Source organism: Acanthisitta chloris, unplaced genomic scaffold, assembly GCF_000695815.1.
Source record: "Acanthisitta chloris isolate BGI_N310 unplaced genomic scaffold, ASM69581v1 scaffold2666, whole genome shotgun sequence".
In the NCBI taxonomy this organism is placed as follows: domain Eukaryota; kingdom Metazoa; phylum Chordata; class Aves; order Passeriformes; family Acanthisittidae; genus Acanthisitta; species Acanthisitta chloris.
Genome location: NW_008678543.1, coordinates 56264 through 75995, shown reverse-complemented (window position 1 = coordinate 75995; position 19732 = coordinate 56264). Strand labels below are relative to the sequence as shown.

General features: G+C 39.2%; 1 protein-coding gene across 1 annotated transcript in view; it reads right to left on the bottom strand.

Annotated features, from left to right (window-relative positions):
• Positions 1–19732, bottom strand: part of SH3D19 (SH3 domain containing 19) — a 33164-nt gene that overhangs the window by 9702 nt on the left and 3730 nt on the right. The window contains 4 exon segments of the mRNA XM_009076914.1: positions 711–975; positions 3285–3343; positions 5587–5699; positions 8985–9092. Of these exon segments, the coding sequence (XP_009075162.1) occupies positions 711–975; positions 3285–3343; positions 5587–5699; positions 8985–9092 (545 nt within the window).

Here is a 19732-nt window from a genome sequence, read left to right as displayed (position 1 = left end):
AGAGTAAAAGATTAAAAAAAAGGCAACAGAAAGTTTTCACTTCATGCAGAACATTGAAGCACTAAATTCAAGCAGTCACCAGCTCTGATCACTGACCAGTTTCAAGTACCTGGGGAAACACTTTCTCCATTTCACCTGTAATGTTTATCCATTGGTATTTAACATCCCCAAATAACAGATGCAATACCAAAAAGAGACATTTTTGTAATGAAAAGCAATGGCATCACTAGGATGAAAATGTAAGATAAGCAATGTTACATCCCTCACTCTTTGCAGGCTTGATGAAACAAGGTCAACTACTTTTTAATTTCTAGTGCTCCCCCAATTTTCTTAAGCTTTTTGACATATATGGGTAAAACCAATATACAAATACAATTATTTAGCATAATTTTTTGTGCTGCAGAAGAATTCAGAATTTGTGACTGTAAAAAAACCCCCCAAACCAAAAAGATATGTATTAAAGATATATATAATATAAATTACATATATACACAAAAATACAGCACATATATCTATACTTTGCATGTATATATTGCCTTCTCCAGTATTACCTTACAGAACTTATTACTATTTTCTAAGAAAGATTATGCTGATCAATGCACTTTGAAAGCCACATCATAGTAACCTACTTTACTACCTTTTTCACTACTATTTTAACCAGCACTGTTTTATAAATTCAACAGTTTCAGAAAGAATATCTCAACTCTCACCATGTATTTATTGTAGAGAGGATGACCTGGTTTAGGTCTAGGAGGTAATGCTGGGTCTGGATTTTTAAAGACTGCACTTTTTGCTCTCTTGGGTCCCAATTTGAACTTGCTGGCTTTTTTATCAGAAGCAATGTCAGAAATAGATCGTGAAAGAACATCCTTCTGGGAGGAGGTCTTGGCTGCAGAGAGTTTTGGTGGAGGTGGCCTTCCAGGAACACCTTTAGGTGGAGGAGGTCGAGCAGGTATAATCTTTCCATCCACAGGCCTAAAAATTGTGCAAACCATCAGAGAAATATGCATATTAATACGCCTGCCACCTTGTCCCCCACCACAGCCCTAGCTAGAGAGTATGCAGCAAGGAAACATGATTCAAGATGTACCAAGTATCTGAAGCTTGCTGAGAATACATGAACTCTTCAGCTACTGAGATGGGATGATCAAGCCCTTAGACAGATCCTTTGACTACATATTTTGAAGTCTGCTCACCACTTTTGCTTATCAACAGCCTGCCAACTTCCTTGGGAACCCACTCCATAAGCAGGATTTCTTTCAGCAATCCACCTTTAGACAGTTTTGTCTGAGGCTGCTGCAGGATGGAGTTCTGCTCTTGGAGAGCTTTCACAAAAGCTCGAATACAGGAATCAGCCTAGAACATGCCCTGGGATGTCACTTACCTGAAGTGACTTTTGAGCTTCTGCTGAAACTCATGACATGTGACACCACTTTGCACAATGCCATCAATAGCAGAATTTACCATTTTTTATGCAACAGATGTCTACTGCAGAAAGAAAACACTGGTGAAAATACTCAAGTCTTCTGGCAGTGCTGGAGGTACAACACTTATTAGTGTACCAGTAGTTTAGAAACCAAAATCAGAGACCAGCAAGTGACAGTTAGTAATATTTTTCTTTAAAAATCTAAAAAATCCCCCTTGCTAAGCATTGATGAAAAAAGCTGCTTATACAGCACATGACTTACGATTTTTAGAATCAAAGAGTGTGTGGATGAATCAATAATTTGCTAATTAAAAATCACCTCTGTTATAAACAAGAACTATGACAATAAAATTTAGGCCTTCTGTTATTAAGAACCCTGGCACTACCACTATTCCAAAAATACAGTATTGTTTGATTGCTATTGGGAAATCTGCAGCCAGTTACTGCAAGTTTCTGCTACAACTCTTTCTCTTTTTTTTCGTATAATGTAATTCAGTATAATTATTTGCTCAGGTGCATTCCTGAAGGGTCTGCAAAAATTATCAACCCCAACAAAACTGCATTAGTGGGTATCTGAAGTATCATTCTAACACATTTTGTGAGTGTCATCCACCACCTGAGAAGATATTAGTGCTCTACTAATGCTCAGCATAAGAGTTCTCTATTACAATTTGAGTATGGATTAATTTTAAAATGTAAAAAAATAATATTTTCACTTCTGTTCAAGTTCCACTGCTCCCCTTTCTTGGCCTCATCCTAAACTACACATTTTTAATATTGACAAAAGGGGAAATTCCAAGTTAGACTGCATTAAATCTCTAAACAGACCAACCCATATGTTTGTAAGGCAGCTCAACTAGTTGAAGAAGACCCTAACAAGCAATTCAGAGAATTATTACTGGTTACTAAAAAAAAAAAATAAATTAAAAATCCATTTGAAAAGAAAAGTGAAAGGACAAAATGTTTACTGCAGTTCCAGAGACCTTCATAGGAATCAGGAATGCTGTTATGCTAAACTAAACATGGAGAAGCAACAAGCCTGTAAGGGGCAATAATGAGATGTTTCTTGTTAATGAATAGTTCTTATCATTGATAGACTGAGTTTAATAACAGAAAGATTCTCTTGTCCTGACTCAACAGAGTAAACTCTTGTGTTTAACCCCACAGATTTAGAATGCGAATGCTGAGATAGCCACAGTGGTCTACTGAGTCCTGCCACAGTGTATTGGTACACAGTGTACTGTCCTGCCACAGTGTATTGGTACACAGTTGACAAATATACACAGTTGTATAATTCAGTATTGCCACAGTGTCTCTGGCATTGAGTGGACCTGAATTGAAGGCTGGTCCAGCAACTTTTGCATCTGCAGAGCTTCTTTCCTGTTGGTTCAAAAGAATAAAAAAATCCCAAGGTTATCACTGATCCTGCATGTTCACAGGAGTTTTAGGTCTGAAGTGAACTTGTGTAAACCAGCCAGTGCTTCTGGGAAGCTGCTGGCCCAGCATCTGCCCTTTTCAGGGTGGCAGCATCTGCTACCTTCACTCCTTCACCACTCAAGACCAGCCACAAGTGCAAGTGCTGTGGGTGAAAAGGTTAAAGATGCAGAAAGGAATGACTGTCAGCAGCCACAGTACATCAGCTGAAAAGTCAAAACAGCTGTCCTCCTGTAATCTCCCTGCTCATACCAATGATGTACAAACAAGTACTAATCAGCTAGCAACTTGGTCCTGCCCAGCTATTAGTCAAGCCAAGACTATTGAGTTATGACTAGAGTTGGCAGTGTCTGCAGTGACACCACCTAGGCAAATCAATTCAGAACCACCACTTTTAAGTGAGTCTCTGAAGAACTGCACCTACCTGGGGGGTAGCACAGGTTCTATCTGAGGCACTCCACTCTGTTCTGAAAGATCCAATGCCTATAATGATTTAAAAGAAATAAGACATTTCTTTAAGCCTAAGGGAAAAAAAAAGATCTTATTTTAAGGATACCTTTCTCATACTAAATTATATCCTACAGACACAAACCCCAAGAGTTTCTGGATGTCTGGGAATAAAGAAATAAGTATTATGGTGTGTTCTAGCATTTTAAAGTGTTGTTTGACATAGAGGGAGATGTAAATAACCTGGCTGACTACCTGAAACACAGCTTAAATTGTGCATTAGGAATGACCCAGCCCTCTTCCTACTACATGGCAGTAAAGGCCTTAAGAGCCAAATTCAGGAGAGTCACACAAATGTACAGTTACACTCATACAGGATTTCACATTATCAAGTTTATCTTTGACACTTGAAACACTCAGAACAGGCTTAAAGCAGGAAACATGACATTAATGCAACTCACACAGGACAGTGTCTCTTGCAAATAACACCAGCTCCCATTAGAGAAGGCATCTAAATATGCTTCCCAGAGATCTAACAGATAAACACCAGTGAATCTTGCTTTGGCAGATTAAAGCATCACTCCTCCCAGCTGCCCACGCTGGCCCTGCCAGAGATTACTACCCTACAGCAGTCAGGAGAGGGGACATGTGCCATGTCTGAAGGGCTTGGATCACAGGGATGGATTAACAAGTGACCATCCTTACTGCCTCCTGCTGTTCGTTCTCATCCCAGTGCCAGAAAGTTCTGCCAGCTCCCCTGAACAAGCACAGCTGCTTCTGGAGCAGCATGGTAAATCAGTGCTGAATCTGGGTTCAAAAGTATCCTTTCTGAACCAGTAATTTTAAATAGGTCTGAACAGTCTTGTTTACTTAATTAGGGATACATGTGCTTGAAACTCATGAACAACTTCAGTGATTTTTCCCACCTAGAAAAGCATGAAAAGATTGGAAGGGACCTTAGAGATCATCTAGTCCCAACTCCCCCTTGCCATGGGCAGGGACATCACCCACTAGACCAGGTATTTTGTGACAAAATTTGCCACTTGATTGAGTCCCCAAATTAATGTCCTGATTAAATGATCCGGACTAGAAAGAAAACAATCTGCCACTTCCAGATGAGGATGTCATTCTCATATCAAAAATTTTCCTCTTCTGTGTGAAAAGGAAGAAATTTGTGCCAACTGCTGCTTATGGTCAACAATTTTTACTGTTGCTGTTTAATCACTCCACTGATAAATGATGTTAGCACAGCTCTCATCTTTCCAAAGATAAGATTTAAATATTTCAGTGGATTCAATGCAATCTTTTCCTTCAAATATCTTCTGAAGCTTATACATGCCTGTCACAAAAACCTGGATGACATTGTAAAAGTTTTGGAGTTGCATTGCTTAAAATGTTATTTAGTGTCTTGTATTGGAAATTAATTTTTCAGGATTATGCAGAAAAGATGGAACCTCTATGAACAGCCTTTTCAATCATGACATTTAAAAACCCTTTATCTTAATAGCAGAAGTAGCTACAAAGGCATTTCTTGGCAGCTCTCCATCTAGTGAGGGCTTTTGATTTGATCTTTTTACTGCCTGTGGTTTCCACAAGATTCTATGCCATTCTAGCCATCACAAAACTCAACATTTGGAAATTTTACTGTCATTTTCTAGTATATTTTAATTCTGTTTTGTAAATCTGTGTCAAAGTGTATATAGGATACACAGCTACAATCTCTACCATTACTACGTATGTGCTCAGGATGTGAGGAGCAGAGTCTTACTTTGCAAAATAGGTGATTCTACTCAGTAGAAACAACTAGAAGGAAAGAGCTGAAAAAAGCAAGCTTCATTCTTCTACATAAAAGTTTCCTCTGCCTTAAAACTAACACAGACACTGAGAGATATTCTGCGTATGCAGGTAAAAAAATACATTTCTAAAGAACTTTGATGACATTTCACCATAAATTCCAGTAGACTTTGAACCACTTTGCAGTGCATTTGAAACTAAGTTGTAGAATATCCTGATTCCAGGTGATAAATACAGAAAATTGAAGACAGATGTGATCAAAGTTTACTAAAATCATCCGAGCACTTTTCAGAACTGACATCAGTCTAAATTACCTAATTAAATTAGAGGACATAATTAAAAGAAAAAAAGCCTTATATTTTTTGAGTAGTCCTTTTTATGTTTAGGTCCTCCAAACAACTTACTTTACACATGCTTTAGAGTCACAAGAGATCTGTTAACCAAAACAGACAAAGCTGTAATACATGACAACAGTTCTAACTTACCCCTTTTTTCACTAGGTCACCACTGTTGGGTTTTCCCACTGTGATACTGGACGTGTTCCCAATAGGCTTTTCAGCTGGAAGTGGTGGAGGGCTATGTGGGATGTCATTTAAAGCTGTAAAAAACCCCAAAAGTTCCCAAATGAAAGTCTAATTAATAGCTTCTTTATGTGGACCAACAATAAGCAAAGCAATCCACCCTGGTTTGGGGCATTTTTTTGTGAATGCAATTCCTTCCTCAAAGCCAGAGCAACCAATGAGAAGAAGGACTTAAAGAGTAGTGAAAAGGGACATTAAGGGAACACTGCAACTTTGAGGTTGAATTCAGGAGTACTTCCCATCCTGCATAACAGCTCTTGGCTTTACTCTCAGGACACCACGAGTTATTCTACAGTTTCAGAGTTTCAGCTGCAATACTTGCTGATACAATATTAGATGAGTAGAAGAGTTTCTACCTCTGGGAATGTCAGATTCATTACTGGATACCCTGAAACACCATCACCATCTCTCAGCCACATTTATAAACTGGCTCACTTTTTTCAGCTGTCAGCTCCTGGAATATCCTTCAGGCTGGAAAACAGCTGAGGGTTATTTCAAGTAACCCTGAAAGATCAGGAGACTTGGATGGAAGAATCTTCAGAAAGGTAAAGGCAAGAAAATAAACCACTGCCTGCTACAAAGTTCAGGGTGAGAGAAAACAGAAATGGGAGTTCCCAGGTAGTCTTTAAGGAGCTAAGCAAATTTAGGACATGGAAGAGGAAACAGTACACCTCTTACTAGGTAAGTGTGATGATGTTCTCTGTCTCAATAAAGAATACAAATCCTGCTAATTACATGACATTTCCTTTCAATGTCTCTGCCACTGAAACCTGGGAAGCTATTGGGACAGGTTTGGCCAACATATTTACCAAACATTTTGTCTTTATATATTGGAACCTTGTCATCGATTTTATAATCTGTTTGTGTATATCAAGAGAATTAATTTCACAGAAAGAACTTCAGGCACTTCAGAAGCTCTTCTGAAGAGAAGAGATGCTATCCAAAACAAAACTTCCAGTTGTTCATTTCATGAAAAGTACTCTCAACAGAGAAACAACACATACAAGAAGTGTTGTTTATTTTTAACACCTCTGTTGTATTATTATGATGCAAAACATTGCTGTGATGTTTAAAAATGGATCAGATAAATCCCTGATTCTTAGAAGCAAGTCACTGTGTTGACAGTGACCAAGCATGGGGAAAAAAAAGTTAGGAACTTCATCACTCTTCTAAGCTAGTGTGATGGATGAAAAGTAAGAACAATACCTGACAGTAATTGCAAAATAAATCTTCTCTTTTCACATCTTACTGATATATAAAAAGCATGAGACACTTATTTATCCACTTCAAATCTTGATATATACACAGATGGCCTAATTTTCTCTTCTTTACTTTTTATGAGACCAAAATTATAGGAACTAGAGGAAGAAAAAAACCCCAACAACTAGAAAGCAGGTGTTATTTTCAGTGATTTCTAAGTGTAATAACTGAAGTGGAAGTTTAATGCTTCCTTTCTAATCACATCTCGACAAAAATCCTAATGCTAATTGAATACTTTACTGGAGTTCAAATTCTTAAGCATCCAGCTCTGTCCTCTTTTTGTTAGTGCTGGGGGAGTTGGTGCTTGGTTTGGTTTGGGTTTTTTTTGTGTGTATTTCTGACAGAATTTATCTCCTTCCATACAAATGATGGCCAAAGACTCCCAGTACTGAGATTATGTGGCCCTTTTACAACATAAATCCTACTATATCCATATTATACCTCGGCTCAGTTGTACTTTTCCCATTTTTTACATTTTAACAGCTTATGTTTCTGCAGCAGCTCCTATCTGACAAAAGGCTACTCTACTTTCTTGGAATTTACTTCTGTTCCTTCATATCTCATTAATCTTCCAGCCACAGACTCTCATAAAGCAGTCCTTCACACCCTCCTGACATTTGCAGCTAAGTATATGATGACCCGAAGTCTTCTGTGGAAAGTTCAACTACCACTAGAGAGCAGCAAGGGACCAGTTACCTGTAAATTCAGAAGAGAATCCGTCTCAAAAAAAAAAAAAAAAAAAAGAAAAAAAATTGTCAGGTGGTCGTTGTTTTTTCTAAAACAGAAATTACACTTTCATTTTTGAAGAATTATGTGATGGTTTCTTTACAGTAGTTCATAAACATATTCCTCCAACTGAAAACTCCCTTTTATTTACAATCAGATATTAATAGAAAGAATTTTCCTCATAGCTTTTCTTCAGTCTTTGCTGCATTCTTAATCATTTCCACTGCATTTCTTGCATACGCAGAGGAAAAGAACATTTAGTACTTTAGCACTGGGTTGGTGATGGTGGGAGATGGGAACTCAGGAAATAATGAAAGTCCTAGGAGAAAAGCCACTAGGACATATAATTGGTACGAGTTGACTCTACACCTCAGCTGACTGAGTGTAGCAAAACATGGTTTTGAAATATGAGATTTAAGAGTTATCTTGTGACATTTCTCCCTAAGCTTTGAGGATAAAACATAAGGCAAGTATGTACTCCAGCACACAAAGATCAACACAAAGACCTGGTGGCTCTCTGATAAATTTCCACTCTGAGACACTGTCAGTGTCATTTGTAAAGCTGTAAAAGATTAGAGGTGGAAGGCATTAGGACTAAGGTCACTCTCAGAAAAATAATGGCCAAGACCTTGACATAAAATCGAATACATACGGTTTTTGCATCCCAGTTCTGACAAGCCTTTTTTATTCCCTCAAACTGCAACCTAAACACTCTTGCTTAAATAGCTACAGATTTGAAATTAGGGTCAAGGGAACTTTTTGATGTAAACTGTGAAAACTGCTAAATATCCCAACTAAGCTATGTTCAAAGCAAAGTTTAATGCTCCAATGTCATTCCTTTGACACGTGGGGACGTTGCTCTCAGGAAGTTTGGGAGCAGCATTAAAATAATCTGAGTTGAGGTCAGAACTGAAGTCAATTTGGCCAAAGGTAGAGCTCTGTTATATGGTTTAGTTGACAAAACAAATTTGTTTCTGCTGCAAGGGTCTCCTCCAGCTCTTCCCTGCCAACCTTTAGATCACACACACAGTTTCCCCTCTGATATGCAACAGATCCATAAGGTTTGAGAGACATCAAACCTGGTGCAAGAGAGGGAGCCAGATGAAGTAGCTGGGAGGCAGGGAGAGTGGAACATGTCCCCCATCTATTTCTCCCTCCCACCACAGCCCTTAGATTGGCTCCTCTGTCTGGTCAAACTGTACCATGGGATTCCTTTGGCAGCTAATACAGCTAGTAAACAGCAAATTGTAAATATTAAGTCCCAGTTGAAATTATTTTCTATCAGATTTCTCAGACAATGTGGGAGAAGAACTTACATTTCCCAGGTTTAGCTGGGATTCGGATCACAGTGGGTTTCCGAGCTGAAGATGGTTGAGCTGTCTGTTCCTTTGCAGGCTCACTTTTGGTGAGGAACTGAAATGGATCTAAAAAGGGAAAAAAAACCCCAGCATATTTATTTGTTGAACACAAATCTCACCAAATGTTGCTTTTGTTATTAAGGACATTTATATTTCACACCCAAGACAGCAAGAAAAAAAATATATCAGGCTAATGCAACTAGTGTACTCAGCTCTTTGTAAATAATGTGTCTTCTTTGCACATCTGCATTTAATGTTAACTTAACATAAACATGCTTCAGATACCTTCTGGGATTATCTAAGCCACTAAACAAGAGGAACTGCATTGCTTGGTAACAGGGACCCAAAATCAGAATGGCTTTAGGGAAATATTTTCAAAGCAGCTGCTCTAATATGCAGACATAGCTGTGAACATATTCTCTAGAAAGTTTTCATCAAATCTTGCCAAAGCGAAACAATTCAGCAACTAAAATATCTACAGAAACAAAACCTCATGAAGCTCAATAAAGTGAAGTGCAAGATCCTACATCTGGGTCGTGGCAATCGCAGGCACATCTATAGGTTGGATGGGGAAGTAATAGAGAGCAGCACTGAGAGGAAAGACTTAGGCATGATGGTTGACAAGAAGCTCACCATGAGCTGCAGTGTGCACTTGCAGCCCAGAAAGCCAATTGGATCCTGGGCTGCATCAAGAGGAGTGTGGCCAGCAGGTCAAGGGAGGTGATTCTTCCCCTCTGCTCTGCTCTCATGAGACCCCACCTGGAATACTGCATGCAGTTCTGGTGTCTTCAACATAAAAGGACATGGAACTGTTGGAGCAAGTCCAGAGGAGGGCTACGAAACTGCTAAGAGAATTGGAACTTCTCCCATATGAAGACAGGCTGAGGAACTTGGGGCTGCTCGGCCTGGAGAAGAGAAGGTTGCATGGAGATCTCATAGCAGCCTTCCAGTATCTGAAGGGGCTAGAGGGGAGCCAGAGAAGGACATTTTGCTAGGAACAGCAGTGATAGGACAAGGGGTAATGGGTTCAAACTGAAGGAGAGGAAGTTTAGATTAGATATCAGGAAAAAGGTTTTTACTGTGAGGGTGGTGAGACACTGGCACAGGTTGCCTAGGGAGGTAGTGGCTGCCCCAACCCTGGCAGTGTTCACAGCCAGGTTGGATGAGGCCTTGAGCAACCTGGTCCAGTGGGGAGGTGTCCCTGCCTATGGCACGGGGGACTGGGACTAGATGATCTATAAGGTCCATTCCAACTCCTTTGTCTATAAAACAAAACACTTAAATATTACTGATTACAAAATGTCTTTGTTATAGAACAACTAATTCCCTTGAAGATTCTGCATCATTTTGTTGGTTATGAACCTGATGTCATGGAGGAGACTGCTTCAGACCAAGGACTGGGAGTTGTGCTTGAGCTCTGCTCCCGCCTGTATCACTCATTCCTCTGCAAGTCTGTCCAATCACTCCATTGTAAGACAGAAACAATGTTTTCTATGCTTTCTTTTATTAATAGGCATGGGAACATAGGCACATGTCGAAGGCAGCTGTAAAAATACTTGTACATAAATAACAACCAAATCAATGGGTTCTTTCTCAAGCACACCTTCATGGCAAAGAGCAATACTTCATTTACACCATTACATTCTCTTGTTAACAACTGCTAGTTCTTTCTCTGACGTTACCAAAAACCGGAGTAAAATGTCAAAGCTTAACAGCATCGTAACTGTGTAAAACAGAAACTAGAGAAGCACTCTGGATGATAAATTCTCTGTGATACATATTCATAGCCACAGCAACTGAGTCTGATCTCCTCTGGTGGCCTTTTTAGATGTGTAGCTCAATGAGATGTTATTTATGGAGTGTCAGAGTCTGAGAAAGGAAGTATGTTGGGCATCTCTTTGAATTCCTTATGACTTTTACGAAAGCATGCCCTTTCCTAAAACTACAGCCACACTTCCTGATAAAGCTGGAAAAACCTGTATCTGATAAAATTGTATCTTCAACACCTAGAGAAAACAATTACAATTATGTAATACAAAGTCATGATTTCTTAGAGATAATTTTGCTTAGTATAACACAATGCAGTTTAGCAAGACACTATGAATCTGCGCCTGGGAATTGATGTAAGATTTAAGAAAAACCAGAAATCCTGTATTTATTTATAAACAACATCATGCCTTCCCTCATGCACACGACTTGGCAGCCACAGCCCTCACAGCCTCTGCTGCCACTCCCCCTTGCCAGGTGCTTCTGCCTGCAGCCAGCAGCCCCCTCTGCCTGTGCCCCAGCTCCTGCCACCACCACAGCAGCAGGGACAACATGCTGCAGGATCCATGCATGTTCACCCCTGCTCAGATGTTCACCTCCCACTAGACCCTTGCTTAAGGCTTTCATCATAGGTGCATCCATCATGTTCAGGTGTGCTGTGTGGGTTTGTGCTGTGGTCTCTATCAAAGTCAGAACATCTACCTGCTTACAGGTTCCCCAGAAATCTGCCTGGGTACCTTCATATCACATTTTAAGTCAGAACATCTACCTGCTTACAGGCTCCCCAGAAATCTGCCTGGGTAATCATGAATCAAGCACATCAATTCCTTCTATCAGGCTGCTTGTACAACAGCTCTATTACCATCTAGACAAAAGATAACTCTATCTTGCTGAGCCTAAAGACGCTGGCACATCCACGAACTAGTCACAGACAACCCACAATGTTTTAGAAAGTAAGGGTAAAACTACATATTGCTGAAGAAGGGGCATCATGCTGCTTTTGGTGTTGGATAATACTGAAACCAGTCTGACTCATCAAACCCAAAGTTAAACATCCTGATAGTGAGATGAAGATATGGTAAACAAACAAATGACACTACTACTAACTTCTCTAAAGCTGCTGAGCTGACACTGCTGGCCTGGAGACATTTAATTGACAATCAATCTCTTTATACTATAAAAGCCTGGTCACAAATTTTAATGGCAGGGTCTTCTAACATATCTCTGCTTGGAGTGCATGTGTGAAGATTCCTCCCTGGAGTGGGGATGCCCCTCAAGGTTACTCCTCAAGGCTGAGCAAAAGAGATTTGCCCACAGTCATTAGTATGGGTGAGTAACATCAATCTCTACTTCATAATTGGTTTTGCTAGTTTTAATACAATTGCTTTAATATAATTGCTTCAATATTGTTTTATATTGCGTTGTATTATATTAGGTGTTATAGCCCTTTTATTGTGGAGTAAATAATTCTGATGAAAATAATTTTGTCTAATCATTCTCATAATAAATCATACATACTTATATGTGTTTCTTAATCTGTGGTTTGCCATCCTTAATCCTGCAGAACCAAGTTGTACAAAGGTTCAATTACACCTGTATAATCCTTTAGACATTAACCATTGACTAAGTCTGGGGCTAAGATTGGATCCAGCCACACCTAGGCTCCTGTCTGAGGAGGAGTTTAGAAAGCAAAGTCCTTTCTGCACCTCGGGAGAGCTTCTCTAACAAACTTTGTCTGAAGCTCCCACTCTGCTCACAACAACTAGTCGGAAACTTTAGGTGTCTTCTATCAAAGCTGCATTAGAGCAAGAGTTTTAATAGAAGACTTGAAAACACAGAACACAAGAGGGGTGGAAGCATTCTGGCAGTACAGTCAGTACATGAAAACCTGCAATATTCTTTCATTCCTTTGTGTGTCTGCTAGCTACAATGCTAATGCTTGAATTGCATTAAAAACCACCAAAAACATATCTGATCTTAACTCTTGTGCTGGTGTTCTGAATGACTTCAAGTGCAGCTGAAAAAAAAACCAAACACCTAAAACTGGGCTTTCTTCTCTCTTTCAGTTATATGGCAACTATACAACAGATTTGAGGACTGACCCTGATGAGGCAGCAGGGCAGTGGGGCCTCAAAGCTGCACTGGCCCACGGGGAAGCTGGAGATACAGGATGAGCAGAGGAAAGGTGAGCAGGGGTAAGTCATGGGCTCCTTGACAAAGCAGAACCGTAAGGAACACTCTGGCTCACAAAGCACCTCTCAGGGTAAGGTTCTACAGAGGTTAAGGAAATTCTGCATGAACAATGAGGAAATGATTTTCCAAAGTCTCCATCTTATAAAAATATAGACATTGTGAGACCTAGTGGAAATGCTCTAAACACCTAAAATAATCACAGTTCTGTATTCTTGTAAATTTATAGGAGATTTGAAATTGTACAAAATTACTGTTTGCCAGCTGTTAATCATTGCTATGCATAGAAATAGTTTTCTTGACCATTCAACAGTTGGCAGAGGTCTCTATGTCAATACATTGGATAATTTCTGAGTCTGAGAAAAGTAATTTCTAAGGCTGAGAAAACCATTTGATGAATGTTATTTTTCCACTCATTATCTTATGTTCAATTATACTGTTGTCACCTCATAATTAGTTTAAAACTCATTACCTTGTTTGTAAAAATCCATTCCCCAGTGCTGGGTTTGCAGCAGAAATTGGCTGAGAAAATGACTGCGCTGCTTTGTGCTATGGGACTGACAAGATACCAAATTTTTAAGTTGTTTAACAACAATTGGGCATCATCTGAGCATAATTCATGGAGGTGTGAAAACAGAATTGTTAATATACTCATTTAAAGCTTCTCAGCTCAAGGAAATTAATCTGCAAGTCATTTTTCATAACACATATCAAGAAACTTCTACTGATTTTTTTATTAAACTTTTACAACGATGCTTAAAGTCTGTGTCTTCCTTAGTCTCATTTTTTTACAGCTTCTGTTTCAAAGGTTTATGTGATAACATATATTGGTGTGCATGGTCACAGAAAGACAAATTAAAGCTGTGAATTCAAATATGCCATATATAAACTCTTTCAGCATTTTAGGAGAAACAGCCTTTTCTCCCCATTCTCATTTACCATCCTGGTTTGAAAAAACAGATCAGGAGGTTACAGAACAAACACTTTGCTTTGCCCAAGGGAGAAGGACAGATGCATAGTATTCTGAAATATTTATTGGTAGTCTTTAAGCAAGAGTTAGTAAGCTGGTAACAGGGATCTCGGCAGCAGGAACGGGAATCTCCAAACACTTAATATATGGAAAGCTAAAAGCACAGACCACTACTATCTGTTGTGAAAATGCTCAGTCCTGCAAGAAGTACTCTCAGTACATGTGAGAACAATGTGGTATGAAAACTGTGGGTGCTGGCATTACAGCTATTGCCACTACAGAAGTATGCAACTATGTCTACTTTTAATCTTTAACTTAAGAACCTAAATCAGCTGTTAAAGGCAAGGCTCACACATTCTCTTCCCACATAACAGTGTCTTCCAGGAACAGAGAATAGAAACAAACCCCATCAACAAATGGTTTTATTAAAGCCTAGCCCCATGACACCACTCTGGTGTTGATGGAAGCATACTCAACCCATACTCAGGGGAAGATTCTCAACAACAGGCCCCTGGAGATTCATAGGAAACCTGACCAATAACATCCCAAAGAAGAGTGGGGTTCATGCTCGAGAAATACTGTGAAATGTTCACTCAGACATTTTAAATCTCAACCTATTTACAATGATAAAGACACGTATTAGACAGATAGCCTACCTAAATTTCAGCATCAGTGATTTTTCCAATCTGTTTTTCACAGTATTTTTCTTCAAGAAAATTAACAGTTCACTGTTCTTAGAAATAGTATTTCTGACACAGAATTATGTGGACTACACCACCTTTCACAAAACATGCAATTTGCAGTTCCCTCTGCATGGAAAATTGTCATGATCTGGTCATGACCTATCTATTAACAGACTGGGAAATTAAAAAAAAACGAAAGAAAAAAAAAAGAGACAATGGAATGCAGGTTCTTTCAGGATCTAATCTGTGCATAACCTGAAAGTAAGTTCAGGAGAAACACAGGCTTCTCAGCATGTTCTTAACACTACGAGACTAGACCAGCTCACTCAAATAAAAGGAATATAGTATTATTCAGGAGGACATTTAGTATTGCTTCAGACTTAAAATTGAAGCAGAGACAAGCAAATCTGCTATCAAAACAGTCTAGGATTCCTTTCTCCCCAGTCTGCACAGAGGTTTCTCATGACTAGCCCAGTTATTTTGGTATGGGCTATGAGCACACTTCATTCAAAGATTTCTAGTTCACCAGGCCAAGGAGATTTACTTTACCTGATACAGCACATTTAGTCAAAACATTTAGTCAATCTCTTATATGTAACAACCTTTACATACAGGTAGCTTTTGCAATGAGTTTGTCGAAGCATTAGTTTTATTTCTGCACCTACTTATGCTGTTTTACAAAAAGCACACAACAGCACAGCAAACAAACAGTAGTTTCAGAATATCCTGAGGATTATCTTTCCTCCCAGAAGCCAAACCAGAAATTTCAAACTTCTCACACATTAACAGACTTTGAAAAAAAAAAAGAGTTGTGTAGAGATTTCAGGACAGGAAGACTTTATCCAGCAATATTCACTGCTACTCAGAACACAGGAAATGGCATGAACTACTTGCCTATGTTTTAGGAATCACTCCCTGTCCACTGCTGACATCTGACAGAACACCAGGAAGAGCAAGGCAACTCAAGGCTAGTGACCACTGTTTTTGAGTACAATCCAAAGAATGAATTACATTTACAGGATACATATGGAGTTTGCAGAAGGAGCCTAGCCATCAGTGTGGGAAAGTGCACAAAGAATTTATATAGTTTTCTGGGAAGTACAGAAAAATAGTTTGCTGAGAGATGCAACAGAAGATCTGACCTAAATCTCATCCACAGGGTAAGAAAGGTGGAGAGCACATAAAATAAAATCTACTACCAGAACTTCTACTGTATTTCTTGTGCTGTTGTAACACTTAATGGCAATAAAAGCATTCATGGGGCGAAAAACTATGCAAGTACCACTCCTACACAGACAGAGATATAGACAGAGCTGTCAGCACTTCTCTATCAAAGTGTGGGAATGCCCACACTTAGTACCTGTATGTATCTAAAAGCATAACCATTTGGTTTATTGCTAGCTTGTCCATACTAGTAAAGATGATAGTCATTACACTGCCCTTAGCACAAAAGAACTGCTTATACCAGCACGAGCTATTATGTGAGAGTTTGGCAGCTACTCCTACACCATTAATCTATTTTGCTAGTTGAAGACTACGATGGTTCAGATTGCAAGAGCTTTCAGGAGGTCTCTAATCAAACCTCCTGCCCAGCACAGGTCAGCCACGAGGGCATGTTGTTAGAAATTGGTTGCATAACCTGGTCTAACTTCAAAAATTCAATGCCAGAGGGCATTTGGACATAGAGTGGGTGACAAAGAAAGCAACCCCCCAAATTACTCTGGAGATTTAGAAACACAGCCTTGTCCATTCTTGCCAGGTGAATGAATGCTTGGTCATCGGCGAGAGATTCAAGTGCCCTAAAACAGGCAAGCTGGAAATTTCCAAAGCAGGTAATGGAAAGCAGTAGGACATACAAGATCTTTTTTTATGGAAAACATGAAGGACAAGGTAATTTATAATGTTGTTTAAAATACCTATCTACTCTCTTGCAGGAATCTCACATGCTTTCAGCAAAGGAAGAAACCTGTTTTATTTATAAACATTTCTTTTAAAGAAGCATTTTGTTGTTTTTTGACAAACTTTCTGACCAAAGGATAGCTGCATTTTAAGCATTACTTAAACAGATTTAATTATCAGAGAAGACAGATCTTACTAGGAACATTATTGCTTGTGTGTCACCACTTGACAGCATCTATAGACCTGCAACACAAAACCAAATTCATTTGCATTCGACAACCTAAAGAGCTCCTCAACTATTATGTAGCTATGATTTTAAAATCTTATTTGTTTCCTGAATTTGGACATATGGCCTTCTCCTGTGGCAACAGTGGAGTCACTTTCAAGGCCCTCGAAGGCTCCAGTTTATGTTTACTAAGTAAACACCTGCAGTGACTGAAGAGTTAATGGATGCTTGTTACCACTTCTGCTGGAGACTGCCAACCATGCTGCAAAACCAAGAGAACATGGCACGGACGTGAACCTCCACTACTCCAGCTCACAGCAGCATGTCCTCAGGTAAAACTTTTTATAAGGGGTTTAGGTCAAAGGGCAGATTAAAAAGGATGAGAGGGCTCATTCTTTTCCTGGGGTGATACTTTTGGCAGTAGAGAGAGGAAAAGGAGACAGGTGTCTTTAAAAGAACCACAAGAGTCATCAGAAGTAACACAACAGAACCATAAGAAGAGCTGCATTATTTTAAAGATATGTCTGGACTAATCTACCAGTTAGAACTATTTCAGTTTTGGGGTTTTTTTTCTTCTTTTCCTTCCTGAGGAAGCAATTAAAATCAAGCAGCTAGGCAATATCCTCACAGCAGAACAATCTGGAGTTACTGAAGCAGCATTTTTCTGAATTGTCTGTAATGTCACACAAATGCCACCATTCATGCCACAAGAAGGAACAATACATATAAATGGATAGCAGCACTGGTTTGGTTGGGTTTTTTTTCCCCATACAGGCAGAAATGAACTTTTAAACTATGATGAAGTATTTAGAGAGGCAGACAGATAAAACAATTAAGAAGTACAGTAATCATACTGCTGTTCAAACTGAATATAATGAAGATATCAAAAGAGTGAGCTGTCTTCTACTGGTGAAGTAAGGCTCTATCTGAACTACTTTTCAAAGCATTTCGTTTAAATTGAGTTCTGGTATGTCAGGCACAGAGCAATCAGTGCATTATATGCTGTTTTAGAGGGAAGGAAGAAGAGCTCCTCACATGTGAAAAGGCATAAAAACATTCTACCAAGGTCACCACCAGGTTATAATTTGAATATGTGCCTTAAATGCACTGTTACCTTATTTTCTTTGTCCAAAACATACATTCTCAGAACATTTAGCAAGCAGGCATACTACATGCTTTGACATAGCAACTAATACATGTTATGGGTAAAATCATGTATCTTCTGAAGTCATGGAATTTACACTTGGTTAAACTTGCACTAAGATTTCATTTCCAAGCCTTTGTAAAAATGGGTAAGTGAAAAGAGAGCCCACCTCACAGATTACCAGCACTTTTAACCTTCAGGAACTGCACAAATCTGTTATCAGCTAAAAGAAAAACACAAAAATATCCCAGATGATCCAAAGTATTACAACTGTCATCAAAGCATTAGAACTTCAAGATGCAGAGTCCCAAACAGATGCCTTCACATTCTAAATTACTGACTTGAACAGAAGTAATTTCATTTGGATACAAATGGCTTTGAACATTATCTCTAGCCTTTGAGTCCAAAATTATGACACTTAAAGCTGGCATCAATTTTGGCTGATGACAAAGCAGTTCTACAGATTTGTCATTCTTGACTTCACCTTCCTGGCACTTCCCTTGGGCCACCAGAGACATGAGTTGGATGCAAGATTCTGTCACAGTTCACCTCTGAATTTCACAGCTGTTGAGCTTCCAAACCTCCCACAGATTTCAACTGTCAGAGGAGATGCTGAAAGCTTTAAAAGAAATCTCAGTACTCAGAGTCTCTATTCCCCCTCTTCATATAGGCTGGACAAAGATAAAATCATTAATGTTTGGATAAGGGTAAATTTACTAACAGATGTGCTGCTGCAGATGCTGTCAAACACTGATGAAACCCATGGGATTGACTGAGGTAAACTTGAAGGAGAATCACCCAGCTAGTTTTGGTAGGTAAACTACTAGTTAAACACTGTGAGTTAAACCAGCGAAACTACAAACTGGTTTGTTGCCAACATCGTGTTCAAATATGTTTCAGTACTGTGGAGCTGGAAGCCTTCTGTTAGAGGAAGCTGATGTCTTACTTCAGTCAACTAAACTGCTGTGGAGACTCTGAATTTGTTTTGCCTGTTTCACCTTTTCATTCATATGCTCCCTTCAACTTCTGTGCCCTCCTCATCATCAACTGAACACTTTGCCTGTTTACTTCCACATGAGGCCTTCGTAGCAGCAATTGATCCATCAGTTCTATTTACACTCGTCCGGGTACCAGATATGTTTGTGCAGCATCAGAAAAAAGGAAGCTTTGGGAACGCTGCAACCTGTGATGTTAACACTGCTCCTTGACAAACAAGATGTTGGTGCCTGGTTTCAAACGCCACTGCATAAAAGGCTTCTTCCTCTCCTAGGGTTGCCATAACAACAAGCAGAGCACTGTCATTTTGCTAAGTAATGACAATGACAAATATGTAAGAAATGCAAAGGTCTGGGAAACTGGGAGCTAGATTAGAGCTTCTCTTCCTGCCTTCACAAAACATTTTACTGTGGATTCATCTTACAAACCCTAAGCTGTTCCTATGGGAACATGAGAAATAGCTAGTGTTAGTGGTCTGTGCTGCCTCATTTTCAGAGAGCCAGTGTTGTTCTTGTGGATGCTTTATCAAGACGTTGCAAAGTATTAGTTATCCAGAGTACAGGATATGATCTTGAGCTCACAAATGCCTGCAAAAATCTGGAATTAGTCCTAATTTTACAGTGTAATAAGTGATAATGCTGTCAGACCTTTTTGTCTTTGGTAGGCAAGAAGTGGTTGCAGCAAAGATGACATTTTATTGAATGAATAAAATCACGGACAGGTGACTCAAGCAGTCAGGAAACTATTATCTGAATAGCAGTTATCTGAATAATTCTTCTGTTAACCATGAGAATGGAAAGCATTTTCTTCTTAATTCAATCAGGAATAACA